The 27,002-nt window shown below is 45.2% G+C and overlaps 1 protein-coding gene across 5 annotated transcripts in view; it reads left to right on the top strand.

Moving 5' to 3' along the window:
* LOC117367981 (CDK5 regulatory subunit-associated protein 2-like) overlaps positions 1–27,002 on the top strand; it is a 372,935-nt gene that overhangs the window by 213,361 nt on the left and 132,572 nt on the right. For all 5 annotated transcript variants that reach the window (XM_033961149.1, XM_033961147.1, XM_033961146.1 and 2 more), the window contains 2 exons: positions 7,911–7,959; positions 14,456–14,664. In XM_033961149.1, coding sequence (XP_033817040.1) covers positions 7,911–7,959; positions 14,456–14,664 — 258 coding nt within the window. The remainder of the gene's footprint in view (positions 1–7,910; positions 7,960–14,455; positions 14,665–27,002) is intronic.

Raw genomic sequence — 27,002 nt, 5'->3', positions numbered from 1 at the left:
ATGGAAGCTTCCAAGGAACCTTCAGCTTCGACCAGCACTTCGCCTTCGCCTTTGATGTCGGCATCTGCTCCTGCTGCATCAGGTCTTTTGAAACCGGCTTCCTTCGTTCCTGTTTCGACCCCGCATCCTACTCCGGTGCCTTCTTCGGTCTCCTCAGGTCAGGTAACTCAGCAGACTGTTCCCCCAGTGGTTCTTTAAGTGCCTAAGGCTTCTAAGGCCAAGCACTCGACCACCCGGGACCGCGAAGACCGTACAGGGGGTCCCACTTCAGATGCGGCTCCCCCCTTGTCGGCTTCGATGCGGTCGCTCATGGAAGCCCACTTCCTCGAGCTCATGACTACCATGGGCCCCAAGTGGCTTGCCACAATCCAGCATGGGCATGCGGAACCCCCTTGTGGGATCCATCCGCCTCCTCCTCCTCTGCCTCGCCGCTCGCTCTCACTGCTAGGCTCGGAGGCTCGGCGTTTGGCTGCAAGTTCATCGAGGCGTGCTTCGCTTGGTGAAATGCCGCCTCTGGAACCCATCCCCGCCTCGGACGGAGACAATTGGTATTTGCCTCCGAGTAGCCGAAGCCCTGTGTGTCATCAGGAGGATTTCTTCCAGAGCTCCTTGCCTACCAAGCCGTTTCTCGACCCGTGGAATGCTGCTCGAGAGGCGTCGACCCATCCTCCTCTTCGCTCTACAGCCTCCAGCCCCCATCTACTTGTTGGAGGCCTCTGCGGAGCCATCTTCGCATCGTCGTCCCAGATCTCCTTTGAGACAGAGTGAGGGGCACCGCTCCAGGCATTCTTCAAGGCATTCGTCCAGACATTCTACCGTCTCGCCTCAGAAGAAGCTTCCTCGTATGGTGTATTCATCTTCGGATGTCTCGCCTCCTCTGGGCCCGGAGTTCGAGGATACCATCAGGTCGTTCTCTCCTTGTAGATCCCATGTCTCCTTGGATCAGGAGGCCTCGACTTCATCGAGTCCGTCTCAGCGTCCTGTGTTGGCGGACCAGCTGTCTTTTTTATCTTTTCTGCGGCAGATGGCGGATGATCTCGACATCACCTTGGACTCGGGTTCCCGCTACTCCAAGGAGTACCTTGATACCATGCATCTGCCTCATCCTCCTGCTGAGTCTCTTCGCCTGCCTCTACACAAGCTCCTCGACCAGACGTTCATGCGCTGTTTTGAAACACCTTACTCCATTCCTGGCAAACTGGATACCAGGTATCGCACAGTGCACCATAAGGGGTTTGAGGGCTCCCAGCTCTCCCATCAGTCACTGTTGGTCAAGTCCTCCCTCAAGCGATCTCATCCGTCCCAGGTGTATGCCTCGGTGCCCCCGGGCCGAGAGGGGAGGACCATGGATAAGTTCGGGAGGCGCATCTACCAGAACTCGATGATGGCTTCCCGAGTTCTCAATTAAACCTTCCATTTTGCCACCTATTTGGAGTTCTTCCTTCCAGTGCTTCGGATGTTTATGCCTTACATCGACTCTCAAGCTCGTTTTGAATACGAGGAGGTCATCGCCTCGCTGTTCCAGCTGCGTCTTCAATTGATGCAATCCTCATATGATGCGTTTGAGCTCTCGGCACGGGCTGCCGCCTGTTCCGTGGCCATGCGTCGCTTGGCATGGCTTCGGACCATTGATATGGACCCGAACCTCCAGGACAGGCTTGCCAACGTCCCGTGTGCAGGTGCGGATTTGTTTGATGAGTCCATCGAGACGGTGACGAAGAAGCTGTCGGACCATGAGAAGTCATTCCAGTCCATCCTTCGTCCGAAGCCTAAACCTACTCAGTCTCGACCTTCTCGACCACCCTTGATATACCAACGGCGTTACACTCCCAGGCAGGCTCCTGCTGCAAGGCAACCGGCGAAGAAACAGCCTCCGCAGAAGTCTCAACAAAAAACTCAGCCTTCTGCTGTTCCCAAGGCTCCTCAGCCTTTTTGACTCTCTTGTCGGGAGCATAACCAATACCGTTCTGCTATCCTCTGTCTTTCCAATTGGAGGTCGCCTCCATCTTTTTTACCATCGATGGATGGCTATAACCACCGACCTATGGGTCCTTACCATCATCAGGGAAGGATATTCTCTTCAGTTCCATCGGGTCCCCCCTGACCATCCTCCAAGAGAGTATCCTTTCAACTTGACCCAGACCGCCCTTCTTCTTCAGGAAGCTCAGGCTTTGCTCCGGCTTCGGGCTGTCGAGCCGGTCCCTGTGGACCAACACAACCGGGGGTTCTACTCCCGGTACTTCCTTGTTCCGAAGAAGATGGGCGACCTGCGTCCCATTCTGGACCTCAGGGTACTCAACAAGTTCCTGGTCAAGGAGAGATTTTGCATGCTGACCCTAGCTTCTCTCTACCCTCTCCTCGAGCAGAACGACTGGTTATGCTCTCTGGATCTAAAAGAGGCCTACACTCACATTCCCATTCATCCGGCCTCTCGCAAATTCCTCAGATTTCGGGTGGGACATCTTCATCTGCAATATCGAGTGCTCCCTTTCGGCCTGTCCTCGTCTCCCAGAGTTTTCACCAAGTGTCTGGTGGTGGTGGCCGCTGCACTCCGGAACCATGGTCTTCAGGTGTTTCCCTACCTCGACGACTGGCTCATCAAAGCTGCCTCGGCTCCAGGGGTTATTTCGGCAACCCAAAGGACTATTTGGTTCCTGCAGAGTCTGGGGTTCGAGATCAACTTCCCAAAATCTCATCTGCAACCTACCCAGTCTCTTCCCTTCATTGGGGTGGTTCTGGATGCTATCCAACTCAGAGCATTCCTTCCTCCACAGCGCCTGGAAGCTTTCTTCATCTCTGTCAGTCAGTGTTTTCTCGCCAGTCCATCTCAGCGAGACACATGATGGTTCTCCTGGGCCACATGGCCTCTACGGTTCATGTGACTCCTTTTGCCAGACTTCACCTCAGAATTCCTCAGTGGACCCTGGCTTCTCAATGGACACAGGTGTCAGATCCTTTGACTTGTCACATCCTGGTCACTCCTGCTCTTCAGCAGTCTCTACGTTGGTGGATGATCTCTTCCAATCTATCCAGAGGTTTGCTGTTTCACACTCCTCCCCACCAGAAGGTTCTCACGACCAATTCCTCGACCTATGCATGGGGGGCTCATCTGGACGGTTTTCGCACTCAGGGCTTCTGGACCAGTGCGGACCGGCTGTGCCATATCAATCTTCTGGAACTCAGAGCGATTTTCAATGCTCTTCAAGCTTTTCAACAACTGCTTCACGACCTGGTGGTCCTCATTCGCACGGACAAACAGGTCGCCATGTATTATGTCAACAAGCAGGGGGGCACGGGATCGGCCTCCCTCTGCCAGGAAGCTGGGATTGGGCGATTCGCCACAACACCTTCCTCAAAGCTGTCTACATTCAGGGGAAGGACAATGCCTTGGCAGACAACTTAAGTCGTCTCCTCCAGCCTCACGAATGGACTCTCCATTCCAAGCCCCTTCATCAGATCTTCTCTCAGTGGGGGACGCCTCAGATAGACCTCTTTGCGGCTCCCCACAACTGCAAACTGCCTCAATTCTGCTCCAGGATCTACACTCCTCATCGCCTCGAGGCAGATGCCTTTCTTCTGGACTGGGGGAATCTCGTTCTATATGCATTTCCTCCGTTTCCTCTCATTCAGAAGACTCTAGTCAAGCTCAAGTCAGATCATGCCACCATGATTCTAATAGCTCCTCGGTGGCCCAGACAACCTTGGTACTCCCTTCTACTTCAACTCAGCAGCAGGGAGCCATTCCTTCTTCCAGTGTTTCCTTCACTGCTTACTCAGCATCAGGGATCTCTGCTCCATCCCAACCTGCAGTCTCTCCACCTGACAGCTTGGTTCCTCTCAACGTGACTCCCCACCAGTTTTCCCAGGCGGTGAGGGATGTGTTGGAGGCTTCCAGGTAGCCTGCTACTAGACAATGCTACTCCCAAAAATGGACTAGATTTTCTACCTGGTGTAATTCTCATTGTAAGGAGCCTCAACGAGCCTCCCTGTCTTCTGTGTTGGACTATCTTCTGCACCTATCTCATTCTGGCCTCAAGTCTACATTGATACGAGTCCATCTGAGTGCAATTGCAGCTTTCCATCAGCCTCTGCAAGGGAAACCTCTCTCTGCTCATCCTGTGGTTTCCAGATTTATGAAAGGACTTTTCCATGTCAATCCTCCTCTCAAACCTCCTCCAGTGGTTTGGGACCTCAATGTTGTCCTTTCTCACCTTATGAAGCCTCCTTTTGAGCCTCTCCACAAGGCTCCACTGAAGTTTCTCACTTGGAAAGTGGTTTTTCTTGTTGCCCTCACTTCTGCTCGCCGAATCAGTGAGCTTCAGACCTTAGTGGCGGATCCGCCTTTCACAGTATTCCATCATGACAAGGTGGTCCTCCGCACTCATCCGAAATTCCTGCCTAAAGTGGTCTCTGAATTTCATCTCAACCAATCCATAGTTCTTCCTGCGTTTTTTCCAAAGCCTCGTTCTCATCCTGGAGAATCAGCTCTTCACACTCTGGACTGTAAACGTGCTTTGGCTTTTTACCTGGATCGAACCAAACCACACAGAACTGCTCCTCAACTTTTCGTCTCCTTTGATCCGAACAAGTTGGGACGCCCTGTCTCGAAGCGTACCATCTCCAACTGGATGGCGGCTTGCATCTCTTTCTGCTATGCCCAGGCTGGATTACCCCTTCCCTGTAAAGTCACAGCCCATAAGGTCAGAGCAATGTTGGCCTCTGTAGCCTTCCTCAGATCGACACCGATTGAGGAGATTTGTAAGGCTGCCACTTGGTCCTCGGTTCATACCTTCACTTCTCATTATTGTCTGGATACTTTCTCCAGACGGGATGGACAGTTTGGCCAAACACTATTGCAAAATTTATTCTCCTAAGTTGCCAACTCTCCCACCATCCCATTGGGGTTAGCTTGGAGGTCACCCACTAGTGAGAATACCTGCCTGCTTGTCCTGGGATAAAGCAATGTTACTTACCGTAACAGTTGTTATCCAGGGACAGCAGGCAGCTATTCTCACGTCCCACCCACCTCCCCTGGGTTGGCTTCTCTGCTAGCTATCTGAACTGAGGAGACACGCCCGGTGCATCGGGCGGGAAGGCACTCGCGCATGCGCGGTGCGGGATCTCGAAACTTCTGAAGTTTCTTCAAGCAAATATGCTTGTGAGACGTCTGCATCGGGGCTCTGTCGGATGACATCACCCACTAGTGAGAATAGCTGCCTGCTGTCCCTGGATAACAACTGTTACGGTAAATAACATTGCTATCTACTTTCTTCTTTTTTTTCCCTTCCGTCTTTGAACTTTTTTTTAAACTATTATCCAAAATCTCTAATGTAATATCATCTTCGTACATACTTATGAAATTAAAAACCCTATATCAATAAATTTGATAATAACTCCATACTCTCTGACCTCCTAGATCGATATCTGACCTCCTAGATCGATATCTGAATATACAGAGAATAACAATAAAAGCATGTCTATGAACAACATAACAGACAAACCATATCATATATATCCAAATGTCCCAAAAACAAATAATAGATCTATAAAGATTAATTTCCATCCCATTGAGCCCAACATATATCTTGTAAAATCCTCCGGAATCATAAGAGAATAATATTCTTTTTCAGAACCCTTTTTTCCATTAACTGCATCTGCATTGTCCAAGTTTGGATGATATGTCTTTTATTCCCATCTTCATCAGCATGAATATAAGTTTTCTTAAGACAAAGTCTCCAAGATTGACATGCTGGCAATAATTGTTCCTCATCTTGTAAATCTTCAATTTCATCAAATTTCAAATGACAGGATTTTGAACTTACTTTTGTGTAATGACCAATTCAGAATTAAGATCCTTGTATCTATATTTCTCCATCCTAAATATTGATGTAAATACTTGAATAGATAGTTGTAAATGACCAATAACATTCAGATTCCACAAGTGTTCAATTCATTAAATACTTTTCTTCTTTCCTATCAGAGTAACAAAGTCCAATTAATAGAGCCAGATTCTGTATTATTATTATGTTAAACTTCTAACACTCTTATCAATTCTAAATAGACATTGGCTCCGTCTTTGACAAGAAATCCTTTAGTTTTTCAGGATCCTCAAAATGTAATGTTTTATTTCCACTTGTAACTCTCATCATCGCTGGATAGTATAAGCCAAGGGTCTCAAAGTCCCTCCTTGAGGGCCGCAATCCAGTTGGGTTTTCAGGATTTCCCCAATGAATATGCATTAGATCTATTTGCATGCACTGCTTTCAATGCATTGGGGAAATCCTGAAAACCTGACTGAATTGCGGCCCTCAAAGAGGGACTTTGAGATCCCTGGTATAAGCCATATGGGATCCCTTTTTCTCTCATTTGTGGCCTTAACATAAGGAACTGCTTCTGGGTGTTCGCTGTCGTTTTTGCAAAATCTGGCACCAACTTCAGCTTAGAACCCTTGTAGTTCAAATTTCTATCAGCTTTAGCCAACTTTAGTATCTCTAGAGCCTGCTGGAAGCGTAGTACTCTAAAAATTAATGGTCTTGGGCTCACTTGGTTTGCTGACCGCCTTGTTGGAATCCTGTGAGCTCGTTCGATTTCCAACAGGCTTTTTGAATTTAACTGTAGTAATTTAGGTAACAGGCTTTCTAAAAACTGAATAGTATCCCCCTTCAAAGCCTTCTGCCAAACCAATAATTCTCATGTTCTTTCTTCTTCCCTTACTTTCATAGTCCTCAAGTTGTTTCTTCATTTCTTGAATAGTTTGTCTGTCTTTTTTACACTGCTGCGCTTTAAGTTCCATCTGCTCCACTCTAATCTCCATGTGAAACTCTAGTTTGCGATCTCCATTTGTTTGGTTAAATTCACTACTTCTTTCATCTCCATAATTCTGCCTGCATTTTCTTGAAGCATTTGTTTTTATGTTTAGCAGTTCTGCCATTACGTCCGTCTTGTCAGATATTTCTGCGGCATCTTTAGGGAGAGGCATGTTTGACGGCGTTTCGCCATCCCTCCCACTGCGAATGCCATCTCCAATTTCATTTGATGCGTGGTAGCCATATTCCTTTACTTCTCTCACTAATTTCGGGGAAGAAAAAACTCTGTATAACTTGACAAATTTCCTGCCTGTTGCTTGGGTTAGAGGAGCATTGTGGTTACGCCTACATCTTGTGCGCTGCCAAGCCACGCCCCCCAAATGACAATATTATTATTAAGACTTAGCCAAAAGGAAAGACTTATAAACTATAAAGAGTTTTACCTCATGCAGAATTGTCATTTCTTTAACAAGACATTAACTATTTTTTTCTGAGGCTCTCCAAATACCTACAAATCCAAAATGTGGCCCTGCAAGGGGTTTGAGTTTGAGACCACTGCTCTAGGTGAACCATCAGTTGTGTACTGCTTCCCACTCCAGGGAGCAGCACAAAGCTCTACCCCCTTCCATAATCCAACATCTTCCCTCCCCCTTCATGCAGCCAATGTTTATCTTCCTTCTGCCTCTTTGCTCTATTCCTACCCTAGCTAGCATCTATTTCTCCCTTTTACTACCCTTCCCCTCATTATTTTCTCTTTCCCAGCTAAGACTAGAGTTAACTTATTGCAACATGGGGCCTTAAAGCACAGGCCCATGTTAACCCACTGCTATGTCCTGTCTCCCCAAAAAAGTCTTTGTTGGAGTGGGGTAGGACTTAGCAGTGCTTGAGCATGGTTCTTTGCTTAAGCACCATGCACTGTGCTAAATTCAATTGAAGGTAGATAGGTGACAGACATGGAAGTGACAGGAAATGCAGTCTTGCTCATTGGTGCCGCACCATCATTCCCTAAATTCTTCTGACCAGGCCTACAGGTTTGCTATAAATAGTTTCACTATTATTTAGGATCAATTGCAGTGTTTTTAAAATACATTTCTTGTTTTATAGAATTATCAGGTCATTCAGATGTCGGCTTGCTGTTTGAATTAAGTGAAAGGTAAGATATTGGTCTGTATGTGTAAAAAATGCTGTCACCAGTAAGTTTGCTTTGATCTGGGACTAGGAATAGATTGCATCCAATAGCAAAATTCTTTCTCCTTTCCCACAACATGCTTATACTTGGATAGTAGGACAATGTAATCCAGTTAAATGAAAATAAATTAGCATATCGTCATCCAATAGTTGTAAACTTTACTTTGCCTGCACTTAGGCCCAGATACACTATTGTATAAGCGATTGTCGCTAAACCAGTTTTGACTGATGCAAAAAATGACTCATCGCGTGTTTTTCCCTCTGTATTTGTTCATTTTTATAGCTCGTCCTCCCCAGGAGCCCAGAATAGGTTACAATAAAATAAAATTAGGTATTTGGAACTTTGATCACCTATTTTTCAGATTAGCTAAAATTCCATGCAAACTAGCCAAGCGATTGATGCACTATTATCACTTGGCTTTGCACAAAAAAAAATACCCGAGGGATTTTAGCAATCCAAAAAATCTGACTGGTCAAGGCCAGTCACATACCTGTCAGCCCTTTTTTTAATTTAATGGGTACAGATGTTGTGTGCATGTTACAATCTGTCTCATAAAAAAAAGAGAAAAGCCCCCCTCCTCCGTAACGCACCTAGAACTGACCCCCGCAGCAGCAAAAACAGCGGGAGGGAGGCTCACTTCTTCCTGCCAGGGTGACACCCCTCCCCCCCCCAGCATGAGAGAATATTGGCAGGAATGATGCCCACTCCCTCCTGCCAACCGAGCCCCCCTCCCCAAACCATTCCCTCCCCACCCAAAAATAAGCAGGAGTGATGCCCACTCCCTCCTGCTGCCAGATCCGCCTCCCCACCCCCAAACGGGTACCTTTTTCAGAAGTTGGAAGCATGGTCCCTTCAGCTCAAAGGCCTGCCGATTCAAAATAGTGGGCCTTCCCTCCTCGGTGCATCTTGTGATGCATGGGGAGGGGCCTAAAGCCCTGATTGGCTCAGACACCTGAGGCTCCTTGAGAGGGACCTTAGGCATCTGAGCCAATCAGAGCCTTGGGCTCCTCCCTCTGTATCCAATCAGGGTCTTAGGGATACAGAAGGAGGAGCCTAAGGCCATGATTGGTATAACAAGTTCCAAGTTTATTAGGTTTTTATATACCGCCTATCAAGGTTATCTAAGCGGTTTAACAATCAGGTACTCAAGCATTTTCCCTTGTGAATACCATGAAATTGCAAATAAAATGTATCATTGGTATTCGTGGTTGTTTAAAAAAAACAAGTTATATACTTCAGTTCTTGCATTGTACTTACTGTACACTTTAGCAGTACTATAATGTTAAACATAATCCTGTAACACGTACCTATCTCGTATTCTAGTGAAATAGGCGAGACATTCTAGACAGTAGGGTTATGTCCCTATAGCCTCGTGCTGCTGCAGAAGGAATCCACTCTGGATTTTTCACTCTACCTCTGTTGTACTTCACTGGGCTCTCTAGCTCCAACCTCAGAAAGGATAAGTGAGCACCAGGTGCCTCATCAGACAGTGGAAGTGAATCTTTGATGTCTCCATCCTCATCATTCAGTACATGTTCAGTATGCAGTGCAGAAATAGGAGAAGGAGGTGCCTCCTCATGGGTGACTGAGGTAGAAGAGGTGGATGGAGAGACAGGGACTCTTGGTATCTTCTGGAAATACATTGTGATTTCAGTCTGGCTCTTCTGCTTCTTCAGACATATAGATATATGTAGATATATATTTTGAAGCTGCTTTCAACTCGTAACTCCCACTCACTGTCAGATACCTATACCCATTATATCATTACTTCTACCCGAATCTTGTGCAAATTAGATTATAAGCTCTTCTAAGCAGGTACCATCTATTGAATGTTAAATGTACAGCACTGTGTACACCTTTCAGCGCTATAGAAAAGATAAATAGTAATAGTAGTATATAGACATTGCTGCTTCTGCTAACTCCTTCACCTTCAAGGCACATACTATGGATGGGTTGATGTCATAAAAAAGTCCATGACTGCATTGAATCTGCATAGACCCTCCGCAATATTGTCCAATGTAAACTTGTCTTCTAGCACTTGTTCTTCTTCATCTGGTATTTTCTCTTCGGGAACAGTCAGGTCAATTAGGTCATCTTCTGTTAATTTGCAGGCTCTGGTATCTGTTAAGTCTTTGAATATCCTCCAGATCCATATCTTGAAAGCCTTCCCCACCCACCTTCTTTGACTGGCTCTGTGGTAATGACAGTGAACTCCTTTACAAATTCAGGCCAAAGATTTTTCCAGCACAAGTTCACTGTCCCTGGCCTGACAGCTTTCAGCGCTCTTTCAGTAACATTGATGGCATTGGCGACAGTGAAGTCCTTCTATGTTTTCATGATGATCTCCATTGAAGACCTTCATTCGTATGGACAATCCTCCCCATTGAATCTCTTGTGTAGTGTGCCTTGAATGTCCTTATTACCCCCTAGTCAAGAGACTGGATGAGAGATGTTGTGTTGGGAGACATGTAGATGACCTCAACACCCTCAGTGTGGAACTCCTGATTCTGGGTGTCCAGGGGCATTGTCCAATAGCAGCAGAACCTTGAATTCCCTTCTCTTACTGGCAAGGTATTTTCTTACTTCAGGTACAAAGCACTGATGAAACCACTCAAGGAACGATACCCTCGTTGTCCAAACCTTCTTGTTGTGCATCCAGTGAACAGACAGTTGGAATTTATCTTTTCCCTTTAAGGCTTGGGCGTTTGCAGCTTTATAAATCAGAATAGGCTTTATCATATAGCTTACTGCATTTGCACAAAGCAGCATGGTTAGTCTATCCCTTGCAGCCTGGTGCTCTCACTTATCTTCTTTGCTAATGAAAGTCCTCTGTGGCATTCTCTTCCGAAATACAGCGGTTTCATCAGCATTGAATGCTGAAAGGTTCATATCCTTTCTCTTACATAATTTCCTTAAAGGTAGCAGGGAACTCTCTAGCTACCTCTTGGTTGGCAAATGCTGCTTCTCCTGTCACTTTCACATTATGTAAGCCATACCTGTGCCGGAATTTATTAAACCTCCCTTTTCTGGCCTGAGAGTCTGTGGATTGTGGCAATCCACCTTCTCTTTTCTTCAAGTTATACAAAGACTTTGCCTTTCCTCTTATCAACAGAGTTTACAGGAATTATCTTCTTGTAGCAATCCTGCAACCATATAAATGTTGCAGTTTCCACACGAGAGAGATTGTTGTCTCGCACAGCATGTAATGTCTTCGCACCCACCAGTGTAGCTGCAGCAACGGCTTCATGGATTGGCTTTTCCTTCTTTTTTATGTACCTAACAGTAGATTCATTAAATCCATAATGACAAGCAACAGCGGAGCTGACTTTACAAAGCATATCCAATAATTCAACCTTTTCTGGTAAAGTCTTCACTTTTTTTTCCCTTGGGAGCACTTTCGGTAGCACTAGGATCCTTACACTTTGTAGTCTTACTGTGAATATGGAGGGAGACCTGACCTGTTCTTGAAGGAGAGGCAGTACAGTACCACTTTTTCTCTCTGCACCCCCCAGCAACAACAGCAGGATTAATTAAGCACACAAGCTTTCCCACCTCCTTTAGTTTGCCCGACCATGCTGAAGCAAGTGCTGAAATTTTCTTTCTGCACACTTTTCTCCAACGCTGTATGCCCGACCATGATGATGCAAGTGCTGATCTTTCTGCACATTTTTCTCTGACACTGCCGTTTGCCCGACCACGCTGAGAAAAAGCGCTGAACTTTTTCTTGGCACTCCAGGATGATGTCATTCAGGAGGCAGAAGCACAAACGAAAGATTGACCCTTGAAACGCCACAAAAAATGCAAATCCAGCAAAAAACTGTGGAGAAGGTGATGTTCAATATGCAGGCTTTATTAAAAGTACAATTTAATAATCTACATTAAATATAACTAGGACCCAAAACGGGAGCTATGGACCCAACACGGTCTGTGTTTCGACAATGCTGTCTTCCTCAGGGGTCTCTAAAGATCCAGCTATAAAAGCTCGTGGATTAAAAACTAAAAACAAACTGAGTCGTAACTCTGCACGGATGAGGAATCCTTAAGGGGGACAGAATCAGCAAGATAAAACCGACAAATAATCAGTCACGAGTGCCGAACCTGCGAATATGGAGGGAGAATTTCCACGTACTTGTCACAGATGGTGGAAACAAGCCCTTATCTGTCAGCTTGTTAATTTTTAAAAAAATATTTAGAAATTTATATAATATTTACTGTACACTTGTTATATATGATAAAATGAATAAAGAGTTGGAAAAAAAATATTTATATTCCACATTATCTCACCATTCTAAGCAGATCTGACTGTAGAGAGACACTCTCAGCAATTCTTCCTAAAGTTTTACCTTACATCGCCGGAATGCCGAAGAGGAGAGGAAAGAGCGCTGGTGGAGCCTTGCGGCGCCCGGAAACCTCTCCTCTGGTCACGATAGATGAATTACTGAGGCGCCTGCAGCAGGAGACAGTAACACCGGGGAATCGCCCGCTGGAGGTCCCGGCAGTGAGTGAAGCTGTGGTGAACCTCCCTGGGCTAGATGTGACTCTGAGCCCTGACGCAAAGATCCCACCTCCACAGCCGCAGGGAGCCAGCTCACCTAGAGAGGACAGTCTAGCCGAGGAGGTAGACTTGTTCTCCCAGGAGGCTTCGCTGAGCCAGGCTACAGAAGTCATCGAGCCTGCGGCAGGAACAACTTTGGAGCAGATGGAAGGACAAGATAGAGCAGAGAGGAATCTGGAGGTTGAGACAATCCACCCAATACTTTCCACCAAAAAGAATAATTAAGATTTGTATAATTTTTCCAATTAGCCGTAATGTGCTGAATTGCCACCCCTGTCATTATTTTTAAATAAATAAATAAAGTGCTTTTTTTAATGAGACTAGGACATGTGGCAAACGCCCTTTAGTATTTATCAGGGTCATGAGTAAGGTGTTGGCATATGCGGTCTCTGCTCGCAGAATGCTCTGGATCTGGCAGTGGGCAGGTGACTCCGCATCTAAGGCAACTTTAAGCAGACTGCTTTTTAAGGAGCACATGCTTTTAGGTAAGGGCCTAAATGATCTTACGACCATTGTAATGGATTGCCGCCTGAAGTCTTTGCCAGAGAGCAGAACTTGCGGACTACTGGGTGGGAGTAGAGGTAATTTTCAACCCTTCTACCTTTCTCGACAGTACAACCCAAGTTCCTCTTCCCAGAGATCCTTCCAACGTTACAGTCAATGAATTAGCAATCCCATACGCCAGCAGCCCTCGGAGTCTGATGTCAATCCACCCTCCAAAAACTCCCAGTGATGCCAGCTTCACATATTGAAGGGAGGCTGTCAGCATTTCAGAGGGAGTGGGAGAAAATATCTTTGGACTAATGGTTGCTGGACATCATCCAAGTGGGTCAGAAGATCGAGTTTTATCATCCTCCTGTGGATTTGTTCCTTGATTCTCTTGCTGAACAGCCAGAAAAAGATACTAAGGTTCGAGCCACTTTGGTAATGATGTCCATTGAACTACTGTAAGGTATTCCATTCCAGTTTGTACAGCTAATTACGCATTGAAGAAACTCTAGGGTCTTTCCACAATGCTGTATTGAAACAGAAACATATTAAATGCAAATTGAGTGCTGGAGTATCCAAGAATTACCTTAAAAATTACCAGGATCCCATGGGACCAAGTCGTCCAGTAAAAAAATTAAGCTGAAATTGAACATTTCTCCATAAACTTGTGCTTTGTGACAACTCTATGAGATAAGAATCATGGACCCCACTCTAGAGCAGCCTCTCCAGCAATTAGTAGACTATAGGGTACCATTTGGGTAATTTGTCCAGAGTTTTGATACCATCAATACACCATCTTTGTATGGCTTTCTTGGATATGGGTAGGCACAGCCAATTTAAGCAACAAGGCATCAGTGGCCAACCATTCTGCTTCATCATATTTCTTTCTAATATCCACCCCCCCTTGACCCTATGTACATGTTCAAGAGGGTCTACTTTTAGCTGCCATCTTCAAAGAACAGTTATCTATTTGCCATTATGAAAATCTTCACAAATGTCTTCTAGATATTTAGGTAGAACAGGTTAATAGGGAATACTTTTTTACACTATTAAATAGTACTAAAACTAGTACTATTTAATATACCCCAGAAGAGTAGATTTAAAGCAAATTTAAGAAAGTAAGGAGATTAAGACTGCAGCTGATTTTAAAGAAAGTTAGAAAAGTTTCTGGGAAAGAGCAATATAAAACTTACTTTCCTTTTGGGATCTGTGAGATTTTGCCAAGTGGTCTGGATTAGCCTATATAGGGAATATGATTGAATTTAGTCTAACCTAGCATAGCATACCTTAAGTGCTCAGCCTTAACTTATATAAAATCTTTTTTGGAGGGATAAGGGGGAAGTTTAGAAACAGTGCTGTTAATATTATTGAGCATTGTGATCTTGGACTTTAAATGTTATTTCTATTATTTGCTAGATATAAAAATGATATTCAGAAAATGGATAAAACAACTGATCATCCCCAGGAACACTATAGGAATGAATCTATGGCACTTTCTGCTGGTCCCTCTTTATCCGATTTTGAAACCTCAGATAAGTCGTCCATTGTGTCACTAGAAGACAATCTGAACACACTGAAGACAGAACATGGGGGTATGATGCATTTACCACAGAATCTTTCTCAAGGTAAGTTATTGTACTGCTATTAGATAAAGCCACAAACAACCTTTTCACTCTCTTGACTAGTAGGCAAGTCAATGAACATCTTTGCCCAGGAATTTTGTAGACTTTACAATTGCAATAATTTATTCAAATTATATTTTCCTTGAGAAACCTAAATTACATAATTGTTTTTATTTGCAGTTACTATTAGACAAATCAAGCATAACAAAACTTAACCCAGAAATCTAGCAATGCATTGCCCTAGAAAATGGCACAGTTCTATAATTGCAGAACCAAAAAAATCCACCAAAAGATCCATAATCCCCAATGCAAAAAAGAGATTCCAAGAAATGCATGCTAGGAAGCAGGTTAAAACCATGAAAATAAGAAAGGAAAGAATACTAATATATACAGTAGAGGAGCTTGCAACCTAATCATAGGCAGATTGATCCATAGCCCAACATAATACCTTCAAGCTATCTTACCATTTGGGCCCTGAAACAACTAAGAAATAACACAATTATGAGAGCTCAAAAATACATATTTAACATGTTCTTAATCATACATTTACAGGGAAGTTTAAGAAAGAGAGAATCTCCAAGAATGAGAAAATCTTAGTACAAAACAATCAACTTTATATACATTGGGAAAATCCTAGTTTTCTGCTCCAGAGCTAACTCTAGAATCCCAGGCCATTATGGATTGTTGGCTTCTCCCATAGGCGTTTTCAAGGGGCATGCCTCTAAGAATAGCTTCTTGGGTAATTGTGGCACTGGATGCTAGCCTGTTTTGCTGGGGGCCTCACTGCAATGTATGCCCAATTCAGGGGTGTTGGCCTCCCAAAGGAAGTGGTCGATCAACAGATTGGAGCTTCAAGCCATTTGTTTAGTATTGCAGATGCTAGAGAAGAGTCTGGAGGGACAAGCAGTCCAAGTCTTCTCGGACAATGCTACCACAATGTCCTATGTTAATCATCAGGGAGGCACCAAGGCTGCACAGCTGAGTCTGGAGACTTGATCTCTGTTCTGGTGGGCGGGGTGTCATCTTCAAGCTCTTTCATTGGTGGAAGTGGACAATGAGAGTTTGACAGTACTTGCTACTTTGTTTGCTCTGAAGAAGCTTAGATTTCTTTTTCTTTTTTTCCTTTATTTATTTATTGAAAAATAATGCAATTACAAAACAACTAACTTATACAGTTACATACAAAGCATTACATTAATACTTTATATATCTTATTTATAATAAATACTAAAAGTTTCCAAATTATCAATGATATCTAATATACTTCAAACCTCCCTCAATTTCCCCCCCCCCCCCAGTCCCCAGAAGCTTAAATTTCAAACATAGCTCTTACCTCCAGTTTTGTACTTTGTAAGTGGATTGCTTGGATTGCTGATGAAGCCTTTTGCCGAATCACTGCCAGTGTTGAATGATACCTAATAAAAGCTTGTTTCATTGCATTCCATTCAATTGTCTCGCTTGTTCCCACTGTGTATGTTTGACTCTGCGGGAGGGGACAATGTCTAGACAGAGTTTCTCAGCAGACAAACTGGATCCTGGAGAATGGTCGTTGTCTGCCGCAGCCTTCCAAACCATTGTGCTTTGCTGGTGTTGCCCAAGTTCGATCTGATGATGACAGTAAGAAACAAGAAGGCAGACTGCTTCTTCAGTCAAAGATCCAAGCCTGGAAGAGTAGTTCTGGATGCTGTGGTACAGTCGTGGCCAAAGAACGAGCACTTGTACATGTTTCTTCCATGGGCCATGATAGGGCGGATATTATACAGAATTGCATGCTATCTGGGAAAAGTCATTCTCATGAAACCATATTGGCCATGCAGACTATGGAATATGGATCTAATGCAGGGGTGCCCAACGCGTCGATCGCGATCAACCGGTAGCTCAGGAAGGCAACATAAGTCGATCGCAGAGCCCATCCCGGGCTCTGTGATAGACTCGTGTTGCCGTCCCGATCTACCGGGCCTATCAGTCTTCCTCTCCCCAACGTCAAAGACGCCGACGCCGGGCATTAGGCTGTTTTTGTCATTTCAGGGGGGGGGCGTGGTGGCGTGGCGGCGGCAGCAGCAACAGCCTGAAAAAGAAATCATCCTGGCCTGGGTCGGTGTCATACTCCAGAACTTCTACCTCTTTCAGCAGCCCTCTCCCTTCTACCTGCTTCCGGCTACACCCCCTGCTCCGCGGCTCTCTTCGGCAACTCAGCAGCAGCGATCGACACAAGCTTCTGACGTCGGGACCTACCCTCTGCGAGTCCCGCTTGTTTCAACTTCCTTTTTCCACAAAGGCGGGACTCGTAGAGGGAAGGCCTCGATGTCGGCAGCTTGTCTTGATCACCGCTGCTGACGAGTTGCTTAAGAGAGCCGCGGAGCAGGGGGGTTTTGCCAGGTGCAGGTAGAAGGGAGAGGGCCAGATGCAGGACTCGTGGGTGAGGGAGCAGAAGAGAGAGAGAAAGAGAGAGGGGAGGGAAACAAAAGGAAATATTTCATACTGGGCTGGGCTGGGCTGGGTGGAGGGAGGGTGGAAAGATTCTAGCTACAGGGTGCATTAACAAAGGAAAAGGGGGGAAAGCTGAAAATGGAGATAGTGACACAAAGAAGAGAAAGAGTAAGCAGGACCTACTGAATAAGGATAGAGATACAGAGGGGACATGAAGAGGAGGTGAAATAGAGACATAGAAGTAATGCTGAAAAAGTGGGAGGGGGGGAGATTGAAAGGGTAAATGGTGAACATGGGGTAAAGACAAGGACAGAGACAAATGAAGATTCTGAAAAAGTGGTGAGATAGGGATATAGATGAGATGGACACAAAGAAGGGTGATGCTGGAAAATAGGTGGAATGGTAATTCTGACAGACACAGAAGGGAAATGCTGGATCAAGGAGAGATGGGGCTCAGGCTGGATGGAATGAGGAGAAATGCCTTGTTGGCCCGGAACTTCCTCTCCTACGTCAGAATTGACGTCAGGGAGCGGAATGCTGGTCAGCGCGACGCTTCTGCAGGGAAAGCTTGGGACGGCGGTGGCTTGGGGGCTGTTCCCCGATGGCGGTGGCAGCAAACCGAGTGGCTTGGGGGAGGGTATGGAGAAAGAAAGAAAGGGGGAAGACAGGGAGACAGAAAGAAGGGGGAACAGGGAGACAGAAAGAAAAAGTTGGGGGAGAGAATGAGGTCTGGAGGAGAGGAAACATACAGGAGGCTGAAAGAAAGGAAGAAAGATTGGATGCATAGTCAGAAGAAGAAAGTGCAACTAGAGACTCATGAAATCACCAAACAGCAAAGGTAGGAAAAATGATTTTATTTTCAATTTAATGATCAAAATGTGTCGGTTTTGAGAATTTATATCTGCTGTCTATATTTTGCACTATGGCTCTCTTTTACTAAACCGCAATAGCGTTTTTTAGTGCAGGGAGCCTATGAGCATTGAGAGCAGCACGAGGCATTCAGCGTAACTCCCTGTGCTAAAACCTACTATTGTGGTTTAGTAAAAAGGGAGGGGGTGTATTTGTCTATTTTTGTATTTTGTTACTGAGGTGACATTGCATAGAGTCATCTGCCGTGACCTCTTTGAAAAAACCCGGAATATGAATAATTAACATTTTCTCTGCCTTTCAGTGTGCTTTGTGTTTTTTTTTTTTATTTTATTGTTGGTAGATCATTTTGACTTAGTCATTATAAAAGTAGCTCGCAAGCCCATAAAGTGTGGGCACCCCTGATCTAATGCATATTCAGAGGGGTATGAGTCTCAGATTGCAATTGCAAGCGGACCTTCTTTCACAGGGGCCAGTGGTCTTAGAAGATCCAGATCGCATTCTTCTTATGCATGGCTCTTGAGTATGCAGCGTTAGCATGCAAAGGATACTCAGAGGTAGTGATTGCTATTCTTCTTAAAGCTAAAAATCCTGCAACGGTTTCTTCTTATGCTAAGGCATGGGAAACTTTCCGTTACTGGTGCATTTATTTTTATTTCCTTCCTATCTAACAGTCTAGATGGTGTACATAAAATTAAAAGCAAAACATAATTGTCGGAGGGCATCAATTATACAGACATTGGACAGAGACTTGGTACAAGAGGTAGAGAGGAGATACTAGTTACATTGAATTCCTAAAAAATAAAAAGAAAGGGCATGAGACAAAAGGGTGACAGGACTCTCTTGTTTCAGGGCTCAAGAGCGTAAAGCTTCCTTGGTGTCTCATCCAGACATAGCCAGATTCCTAAAGGGGGTGCTGTAGCTCAGGCCTCCAGTAAAACACCCGTTTCCATCATGGAGCCTTAACGTGGTTTTGCAAGGCCTCAGTCAAGCTCCATATGAGCCCCTAAATGAAGCGTCCTTGATGCTCAAGATGGTTTTTCTCATGGCCATTACCTCAGTAAGAAGAGTCTCAGAGCTACATGCTTTTTCCTGCTGAGAGCTATTCCTCAAGATCATAGAGGTCAAAGTTTTTATGCGCACCTGTGCAGTCCTTTTTGTCAAAGGTTGTTTCAGCTTTCCATGTCAACCAGGGATTCAAGACAAGGTTAGAAAAGTTCCTGTTGGACCAGAACATACGCAGGTAAGGCTAGATTCAAATAGGGCTTTGGTCTTTGACCTAAGGGCTGCCGCATGAGCCAACAGCTGGGCATGATGGAACACTGGTCTGACCCAGCAGCGGCAAATCTTATGTTCTTAGCCAACGGCACAACGAAGCCAGCCTCCGGCCTACCCTGGAAGTGTTCTTTCTGCAATGTCCTGCCTACATGGGAAGAGGAAGTGCTGCAGAAAGAACACTTCCATGGCAGGCCAACTGCGGGAGGCTGGCTTCGTTGCGCCGTTGGCAGCCCAAAGATTTTAAATTGTAGCAGCAGGGAGGTGGTAGGTGGGGGAATCAGGAACTGGGGACAGGATCCAACTGAGAGAGGAGAGCTGGGATTGGGAATGAGGGAAGGACATGCTGCATGGGCTGCGAGGGGTTAGGAAAACAAGAAGGACAGGTTAGGAGGGGGTTGGGAAGGACAGAAGCTGCACAGACTGGGGGTTAGGGAGGGAAAGAGATGCTGCTTATGGCCGAGGGAAGAGAAAAAGAAAATTCTTGGACTTAGGTGTGTGGAGTGGGAGGGAAAGAGGTGGTATACATAGGGAAGAGGGAGAATTGTTGGACATTATAGTGGTAGAGAGGAGGGAGGGAGAAATGTTACACTGGGAGGGAGGAGAGATGACTCAAAGAAGGGAGAGATGTCAGATTCTGGAGAAGGGTGATGGAAGGAAGGGAGAGAAGTCAGATAACTGGAATGGGAAGGAGAGAGAGAGAGATGTCAGACCACAGAATAGAAGGGAAGGAGGGGAGAAACAGACTGCAGGAAGGAGAGATGCAGAAAGGAGAGCTATCGGGGGCCCCCCCAAACAAAAAAGTGCTCTGCTGCCTATGCCTAGAATGACTTATTTGAAAAAAGTTGGGATTAAGTATGGTAACATCTATGAGGTAAAAATAACCAGGTGGATCGCCAGAATGGTGTTTCAGGGTGAGGAAGGACTTCTACTAAGACTAAATATCTTAATAAAAAATTCAGCCCACAACTTAGCCTGCGTTTTAGATTTCAGCCCCATATGTGATTGAGTTTGACACCCCTACACTAGAGGTAGGTGTTGTCAGACAAATCTAATCAATTTTTTTGACTGGGTGACAAGAGAATTGGATAGAGGGAGTGTGCTAGATGTGATGTATATAGATTTTAGCAAAGCCTTTGACAGTGTTCCACACAGACGTTTAATAAACTGGGTGCCCTCAGGATGGGCCCCAAAGTGACAGACTGGGTCAGAAACTGATTGAGTGGAAGATGACAGAGGGTAGTGGTCAATGGAGATCGCTCTGAGGAAAGGGTTTTTACCAGTGGTGTGCCTCAGGTTCTGTTCTTGGGCCTGTTCTTTATAACATTTTTATAAGCTATGTATATTGCTGAAGGGCTGTCAGGTAAGATTTGCCTTTTTGCGAATGATACCGAAATCTACAATAGAGTAGACATCTCAAATGGTGTGAATAACATGAAGAAAGACCTAACGAAGCTAGAAGAAAGGTCTGAAATTTTGCAGCTAAAATTTAATGCTAAAAAATTCAAGGTCATGCATTTGGGCTACTAAAACCTGAAGGAACGGTACAACATCGAGGCAGGTGGGAGCCCAAGCCCTCCTGCCCAGCGAAACCCCCTACCTCCACCCCTCTAAGATACAGGCAGGAGGGATCCCAAGCTCTTCTGCCCTCGTCGCATCCCCCCCCCCCCGAACCGCCATTCGAACCCCGCAGATCCCACCCGACGACCCCCCACCCCCGACACTTCCCCCCTGGTACCTTAAGAAATTTGGCCGGATGGACGGGTCCCAAGGCTGTACGTTCGGCAGGCCCGCCATCCTCATAATGGCGAGCCTTAGGGCCTGATTGGCTATACCGGGCTACAATCTACTTCGTCAGGACAGAGAGGGCAGGTTAGGAGGGGGGGTAGCTCTATACATTAAAGAGGACATCAAAACCACCAGGATCACAGATGTCAAGTACACCGGGGAGTCCCTCTGGGTAAACCTGGCAAGAGGCAGAGAAAAATGCCTGTATCTAGGTGTGGTATACAGACCCCCAAGACAACTGGAAGACATGGACGCAGAATTAATTGAAGACATAGAGAATATCACTCTACGAGGAGAAGCTGTACTGCTAGGGGACTTCAATATGCCTGATGCAGACTGGAACTCATTTTCAGCGACAACCAGCGGTAGCAGAGGCTCTTAACCTCCATAAAGGGAGCACATCTCAAACAAATGGTAACGGAGCCCACTAGGGCCCAGGCGATCCTCGACCTGGTACTCACCAACGGGGAAAGCGTCTCAGAGGTTTCAGTAGGAGATACGCTAGCTTCCAGCGACCACAACATAGTATGGTTCAACCTTAGGAAAGGCTTCTCTAGATCAAACACTAAAACAAAGGTACTCAATTTCCGGGGCATAGACTTTGCACGCATGGGAGATTTCGTCCATCGGACACTGCAGAACCAAGCGGAGACCGATGATGTAGAAGCTAAATGGTTAACACTGAAATCAACCATACATGAAGCAACTAGCCGCTTCATAAAATCAGTAAATAAACGACAAAGAAACAATAAACCCCAATGGTTCACCGCGGAGATCTCGCACCTCATTAAGGAGAAGAAAAAAGCGTTTCTCTCCTACAAGCGCACGGAGAAACGAGAGGCAAAGGTAGAATATAGGACCAGGTCTACAACGGTCAAAATGGCAGCTAGGGAGGCAAAACTTCGAGTGGAAGAAATTCTGGCAAAAAACATTAAAAAGGGGGACAAATCCTTCTTCAGGTATATTAGTGACAGAAAAAGGAACACAGGCGGGATAGTACGCCTTAGAAGACCGGACGGAAGTTACGTGGAAGCAGATTCCGATAAAGCCGAACTACTGAATGAATACTTCTGCTCAGTCTTCACCTGTGAGGCACCGGGATACGGTCCGCAGTTGAAGGCAACACAAATCACAGAAAACCCGTTTCAGAATTTTGAGTTCACACCAGGTGAAGTTTACAGTGAACTGGCAAGACTCAAGGTGAACAAAGCCATGGGACCAGACAATTTGCACCCAAGAGTGCTCAGAGAATTGAGCGATGTCCTGGCGAAACCGTTGGCTGAGCTATTCAATCTCTCCCTAAGTAAGGGGAAAGTTCCCCTGGACTGGAAATTAGCTAATGTCGTTCCTCTGCATAAAAAGGGTTGCAGGGCAGAGGCTGCGAATTATAGACTGGTGAGTCTCACATAAATAGTGTGCAAACTCATGGAAACACTAATTAAAAGCAAATTGGACATGATCTTGAATGAAGGGAATCTTCGGGATCCCAGTCAGCATGGATTCACCAAGGGTAGGTCCTGCCAATCCAATCTCATCAGCTTCTTTGACTGGGTAACAAGAAAGTTGGACTTGGGAGAGTCTTTGGACGTCCTGTACCTGGACTTCAGTAAAGCTTTTGACAGTGTCCCACACCGCAGGCTGCTAAGCAAGATGGAATCGATGGGGTTAGGAGAGACACTAACTGCATGGGTCAATGATTGGCTGAGTGGCAGACTTCAGAGGGTGGTGGTTAATGGTACCCTCTCTAAAACATCGGAGGTGACCAGTGGAGTGCCGCCGGGCTCGGTCCTGGGTCCACTCCTTTTCAACATATTCATAGGGGATCTGACTCAAGGGCTTCAAGGTAAAATAACAGTATTCGCCGATGACGCCAAACTATGTAATATAGTAAGTGAATGCAGTTTACAGAATTATATGGCGCAGGACCTGCTTACATTGGAAAGTTGGTCCTCAACCTGGCAGCTAGGCTTCAATGTTAAGAAATGTAAGGTCATGCACCTCGGAAGCGGAAATCCATGCACTACGTACTTCTTGAACGGAGAAACTTTAACTAGGACTTCAGCAGAACGAGATTTAGGAGTAATCATCAGTGCAGACATGAAAACTGCCAATCAAGTGGAGAAGGCTTCATCTAAGGCAAGGCAGATATTGGGTTGTATCAATAGAAGTTTTGTCAGCTGAAAGCCTGAAGTCATAATGACCTCATTTGGAGTACTGTGTGCAATTCTGGAGGCCACATTACAGTAAAGATGTGCGCAGAATTGAATCGGTTCAGCGGACGGCCACCAGGATGATCTCGGGGCTCAAGGGTCTCTCGTACGAAGAGAGACTGAACAAATTGCAGCTCTACACTCTCGAGGAACTTAGGGAGAGGGGAGACATGATCGAAACATTTAAGTACCTCACAGGAGTGTCGAAGTGGAAGATGATATTTTCTTTCTCAAGGGACCCTCAGCCACAAGAGGGCACCCGCTCAAACTCAGGGGCGTAAAATTTCTGGTGACACCAGAAAGTATTTCTTCACAGAGAGAGTGGTTGATCATTGGAACAAGCTTCCAGTGCAGGTGATCGAGGCAGACAGCGTGCCAGACTTTAAGAATAAATGGGATACCCATGTGGGATCCCTACGAGGGTCAAGATAAGGACATTGGGTCATTAGGGCATAGACAGGGGGTGGGTAAGCAGAGTGGACAGACTTGATGGGCTGTAGCCCTTTTCTGCCGTCATCTTCTATGTTTCTATGGGGGTCCGCAGGGTTCAGGGGGCTGAGCGTAGATTCCGGGGGGCGATCATGGGGGGGAGTGTGCGACGAGGGCAGGAGGGCCTGGGACCTCTCCTGCCCAAATCTTAGAGGGGGTGGAAGTAGAGGGTTTCGTTTGGGCAGGAGAGCTTGGGTTCCCTCCTGCCCCGATGTTGGGGGGTCACGGCTCGCCGAGGCAGTAGGGCTTGGGCTCCTTCCTGCCTGATCCGATTGGGGGGGGGGGTGGATCGCAGCTGGAGAGATTGGCTATCTCTCCTGCTGCGATAGCAATCCCAAGTGGTTGGTGGCACTTCGGGATCGTTTTCGCGGCACAGGAGATGAGTCATCTCTCCTGCCGCGATGGTTGCGGTGGAGGGTGGGCAGGTTGCCGCGATCAGCTCAGCGGCCCCTTTTTCGGCATTAATACCTGTTTTGACTTGGTCTAAGTCAAAACGTATAAGTGCCGACTAGGCAACCTGTCAAATGTTTTAGTTATACCTGCTGTACGACTATGTCTAGGTCTGCCCACCTCCCACCCTTTCCCCTCCTCTAAAAACGCCTCTTTTCGCTCTATCTGTTTAGAAGCAGGGGAAAGGCCTAAGCTGGTTTCAGATACGTCTAAAACCAGCTTTGGTTATGGGTACTTGGATGATCAGGCTTTTTGGCCACTTTGTACTTTTTTTTTTTTTTTAATTATGAACCCCCATGTGTCCCTGGCTTCCATCTGATCGCTTATTGATCATTACATCGAGAAAGGGAAGGCATCATTTGGTCTTTGTCTCCATGGTGAATTTTTTTTTTTTTTTATTCTTTATTTATAATTTTAACAATTGACAATCTGTAAAAGTCAACAAAGCAAAAACAGCCTGTAAAAGGAAAAGATATGACAGAAAAATAAAAAGAAAAAAATACATGTTGTACTTAGTCCATCATATTTTGGAGAAAGAGCTGAAATTAAGCTGATATCAAAAGCAAATATTTTAAAGGAAAACTAAAGATGAGGCGATACAGGTCCCAAACTTTTCTTTCTTTTCGAGCTGACATACTGTATTATAACTCAGATAACATCAACAGGTTGTACTTTAGCGGAAATAAATTTAGATAATTACTGCGGCTCATAAAAAACATATCTATTTCTATTAAACACTACGACACACTTGCAGGGATATCTCAAAACGAAGGTTGCTCCCAACCTTCGGTCTCATAATCAAAAATTGTTTTCTTCTCTTTTGGGTAGGACGAGATACATCTGGATGCATCTTTATAACATTAGACATAAAAGGAACATCTTTATACTTAAATAACAGCTTAAGCGTCCGTTCCCTATTTGAGTCTATAGCAAATTGTACCAATAATGTAGCTGTGGTCTGGACCTCCACATCCGACTTCTCCAAGAAATTACATAAGTCCAAACTATCAGCAGATAAATTCTGCTGGTTATGACATTGAGCTTTAATGCATCTAGGTAAATAATATATTTTTGAGATAGGTGGATATGAGGTCTCTGGTACCTTAAGAACTTCATTCAAATATATTTTAAACATTACTAAAGCAGTTGTTGGAAATATTTTTGGGAAATTAATAATCCAGAGTCTTTATCCTAGTGTCCGCATCTTCTGCTTTATTTTCCAAATTCAATACTTTAATCTTAAGCTCCAAATTTTCTGATAACACCATGGTACACTTTGAGGACAGTTGCTCAATCTGATTTCCCAAAGAGATTTGTAAGCTGGATATTGCCTCCCATAATGATTCCATGTTAAAGACCTTGGATCTATTCAAAGGGGCTATCTCTGTTCTGGGCCCTGCAATAGAAACCAAAGTACCTTTTGTTGCAGCAGAAATCATTAAGTTTTTCTGAGCTTGTTCCAGTCTCCCTGCCGGCTGTATTAATGTTAAAGAAAGCTCCTCCTGCTTCCTTTCATGGACAGTCATTCTGTCCTGTTGTACCAGCAGAAGGATGTCCCGGGTTGGTCTAGCCGGAAACAGCTCCTCCAATACCTCGGGCCGAAAGAGAATTTACACGCCTTAGCTTGTGCGCCCTCTCCAGCTGAAGTTTGATCCTCCGGATATGTTGTTCAGGAGCTTCACTCAATGAAGAGATCCATCAGCCCAGTCTGACCAACAGCTGATTCATCTGGGAAAACCCAAAACTTTGATTTTCTCTTCACCATCAGGCCAAGGGAAGGAAATTTTCAAAAAAAGACCACGATAGCGTCTCCCTGCTGAGCTTACACCGCCATCATGGGTAAGCTCCTCCCCCCCTCCATGGTGAATTTTATGTTGGAATGACAATTGTTCAGATGGTTTAGAAACTCAGAAAGGTTTTCCCATCTGTGGGATCAAATAATGAAAGTGACATCTACATAGCGGCTCCACAATCTAGGTTTGAGCTTGCCACTCTTCAGTAGGGTGGTTTTAAGAAACTCCATGAATATATTGGCTACCACCGGGAAGAGGGGGGAGCCCATCTCTGTGCCTTCTGTTTGGCTATAGTACTGTTCTCAGTACAAGTACTTGTTGCCTTACGACCTATTTAAGTTACGACTGTTTGACTTTACGACGCGTTTATGACTGTTTCCCCTGCCAGTTGTTAGCAGCCCCAGTCTCCCTCACTCTCAAGTCTCGCTACACAGCAGTAATAATATAAAGAGGAGGAGGCGCCACAATGAATGGTCACCACAAAGTGATTGTGCTGTGCTTGACTTAGAAAGTAAGAAAATGTTGATAAAATATTACTTTAAGATGATTATTATATCAGTCTAATACAGTATTCTTACCTTAGGCTAACATGGGCCGACTTATGTTCCGATCAACTTACAACCTGTCAGTTGGAACCAATTGCGGTTGTAAGTCGATGAGTACCTAATCTAATCTAATCTAATCCTTAGGTTTGTATACCGCATCATCTCCACATTCGTAGAGCTCGACGCGGTTTACAGTATGAGAAATAGGAAGGAATTACAACAGAGGGTAAGAGGTAAAAGTATGAAGAAAATTTAGAGGACTTGGGATGCCAAGATATAAGAGTTTCCTTGATTCCTAAGTTGGAGGGAGACTTACATTTTTTGAGAAAAGCCAGGTTTTCAGATGTTTGCGGAAAACTTGGAGAGAGCTCAAGTTCCGAAGAGGGGAGGTAAGTTTGTTCCAGAGCTCAGTGATTTTGAAGTGGAGGGAGGTCCCTAGCTTTCCTGTGTGGGAGTACCTGTACTGAAAAAAAGTATTTAAACAGAAAGCTGCT

Source organism: Geotrypetes seraphini, chromosome 10, assembly GCF_902459505.1.
Source record: "Geotrypetes seraphini chromosome 10, aGeoSer1.1, whole genome shotgun sequence".
Taxonomy (NCBI): domain Eukaryota; kingdom Metazoa; phylum Chordata; class Amphibia; order Gymnophiona; family Dermophiidae; genus Geotrypetes; species Geotrypetes seraphini.
This window is presented reverse-complemented; position numbering and strand designations above follow the sequence as displayed.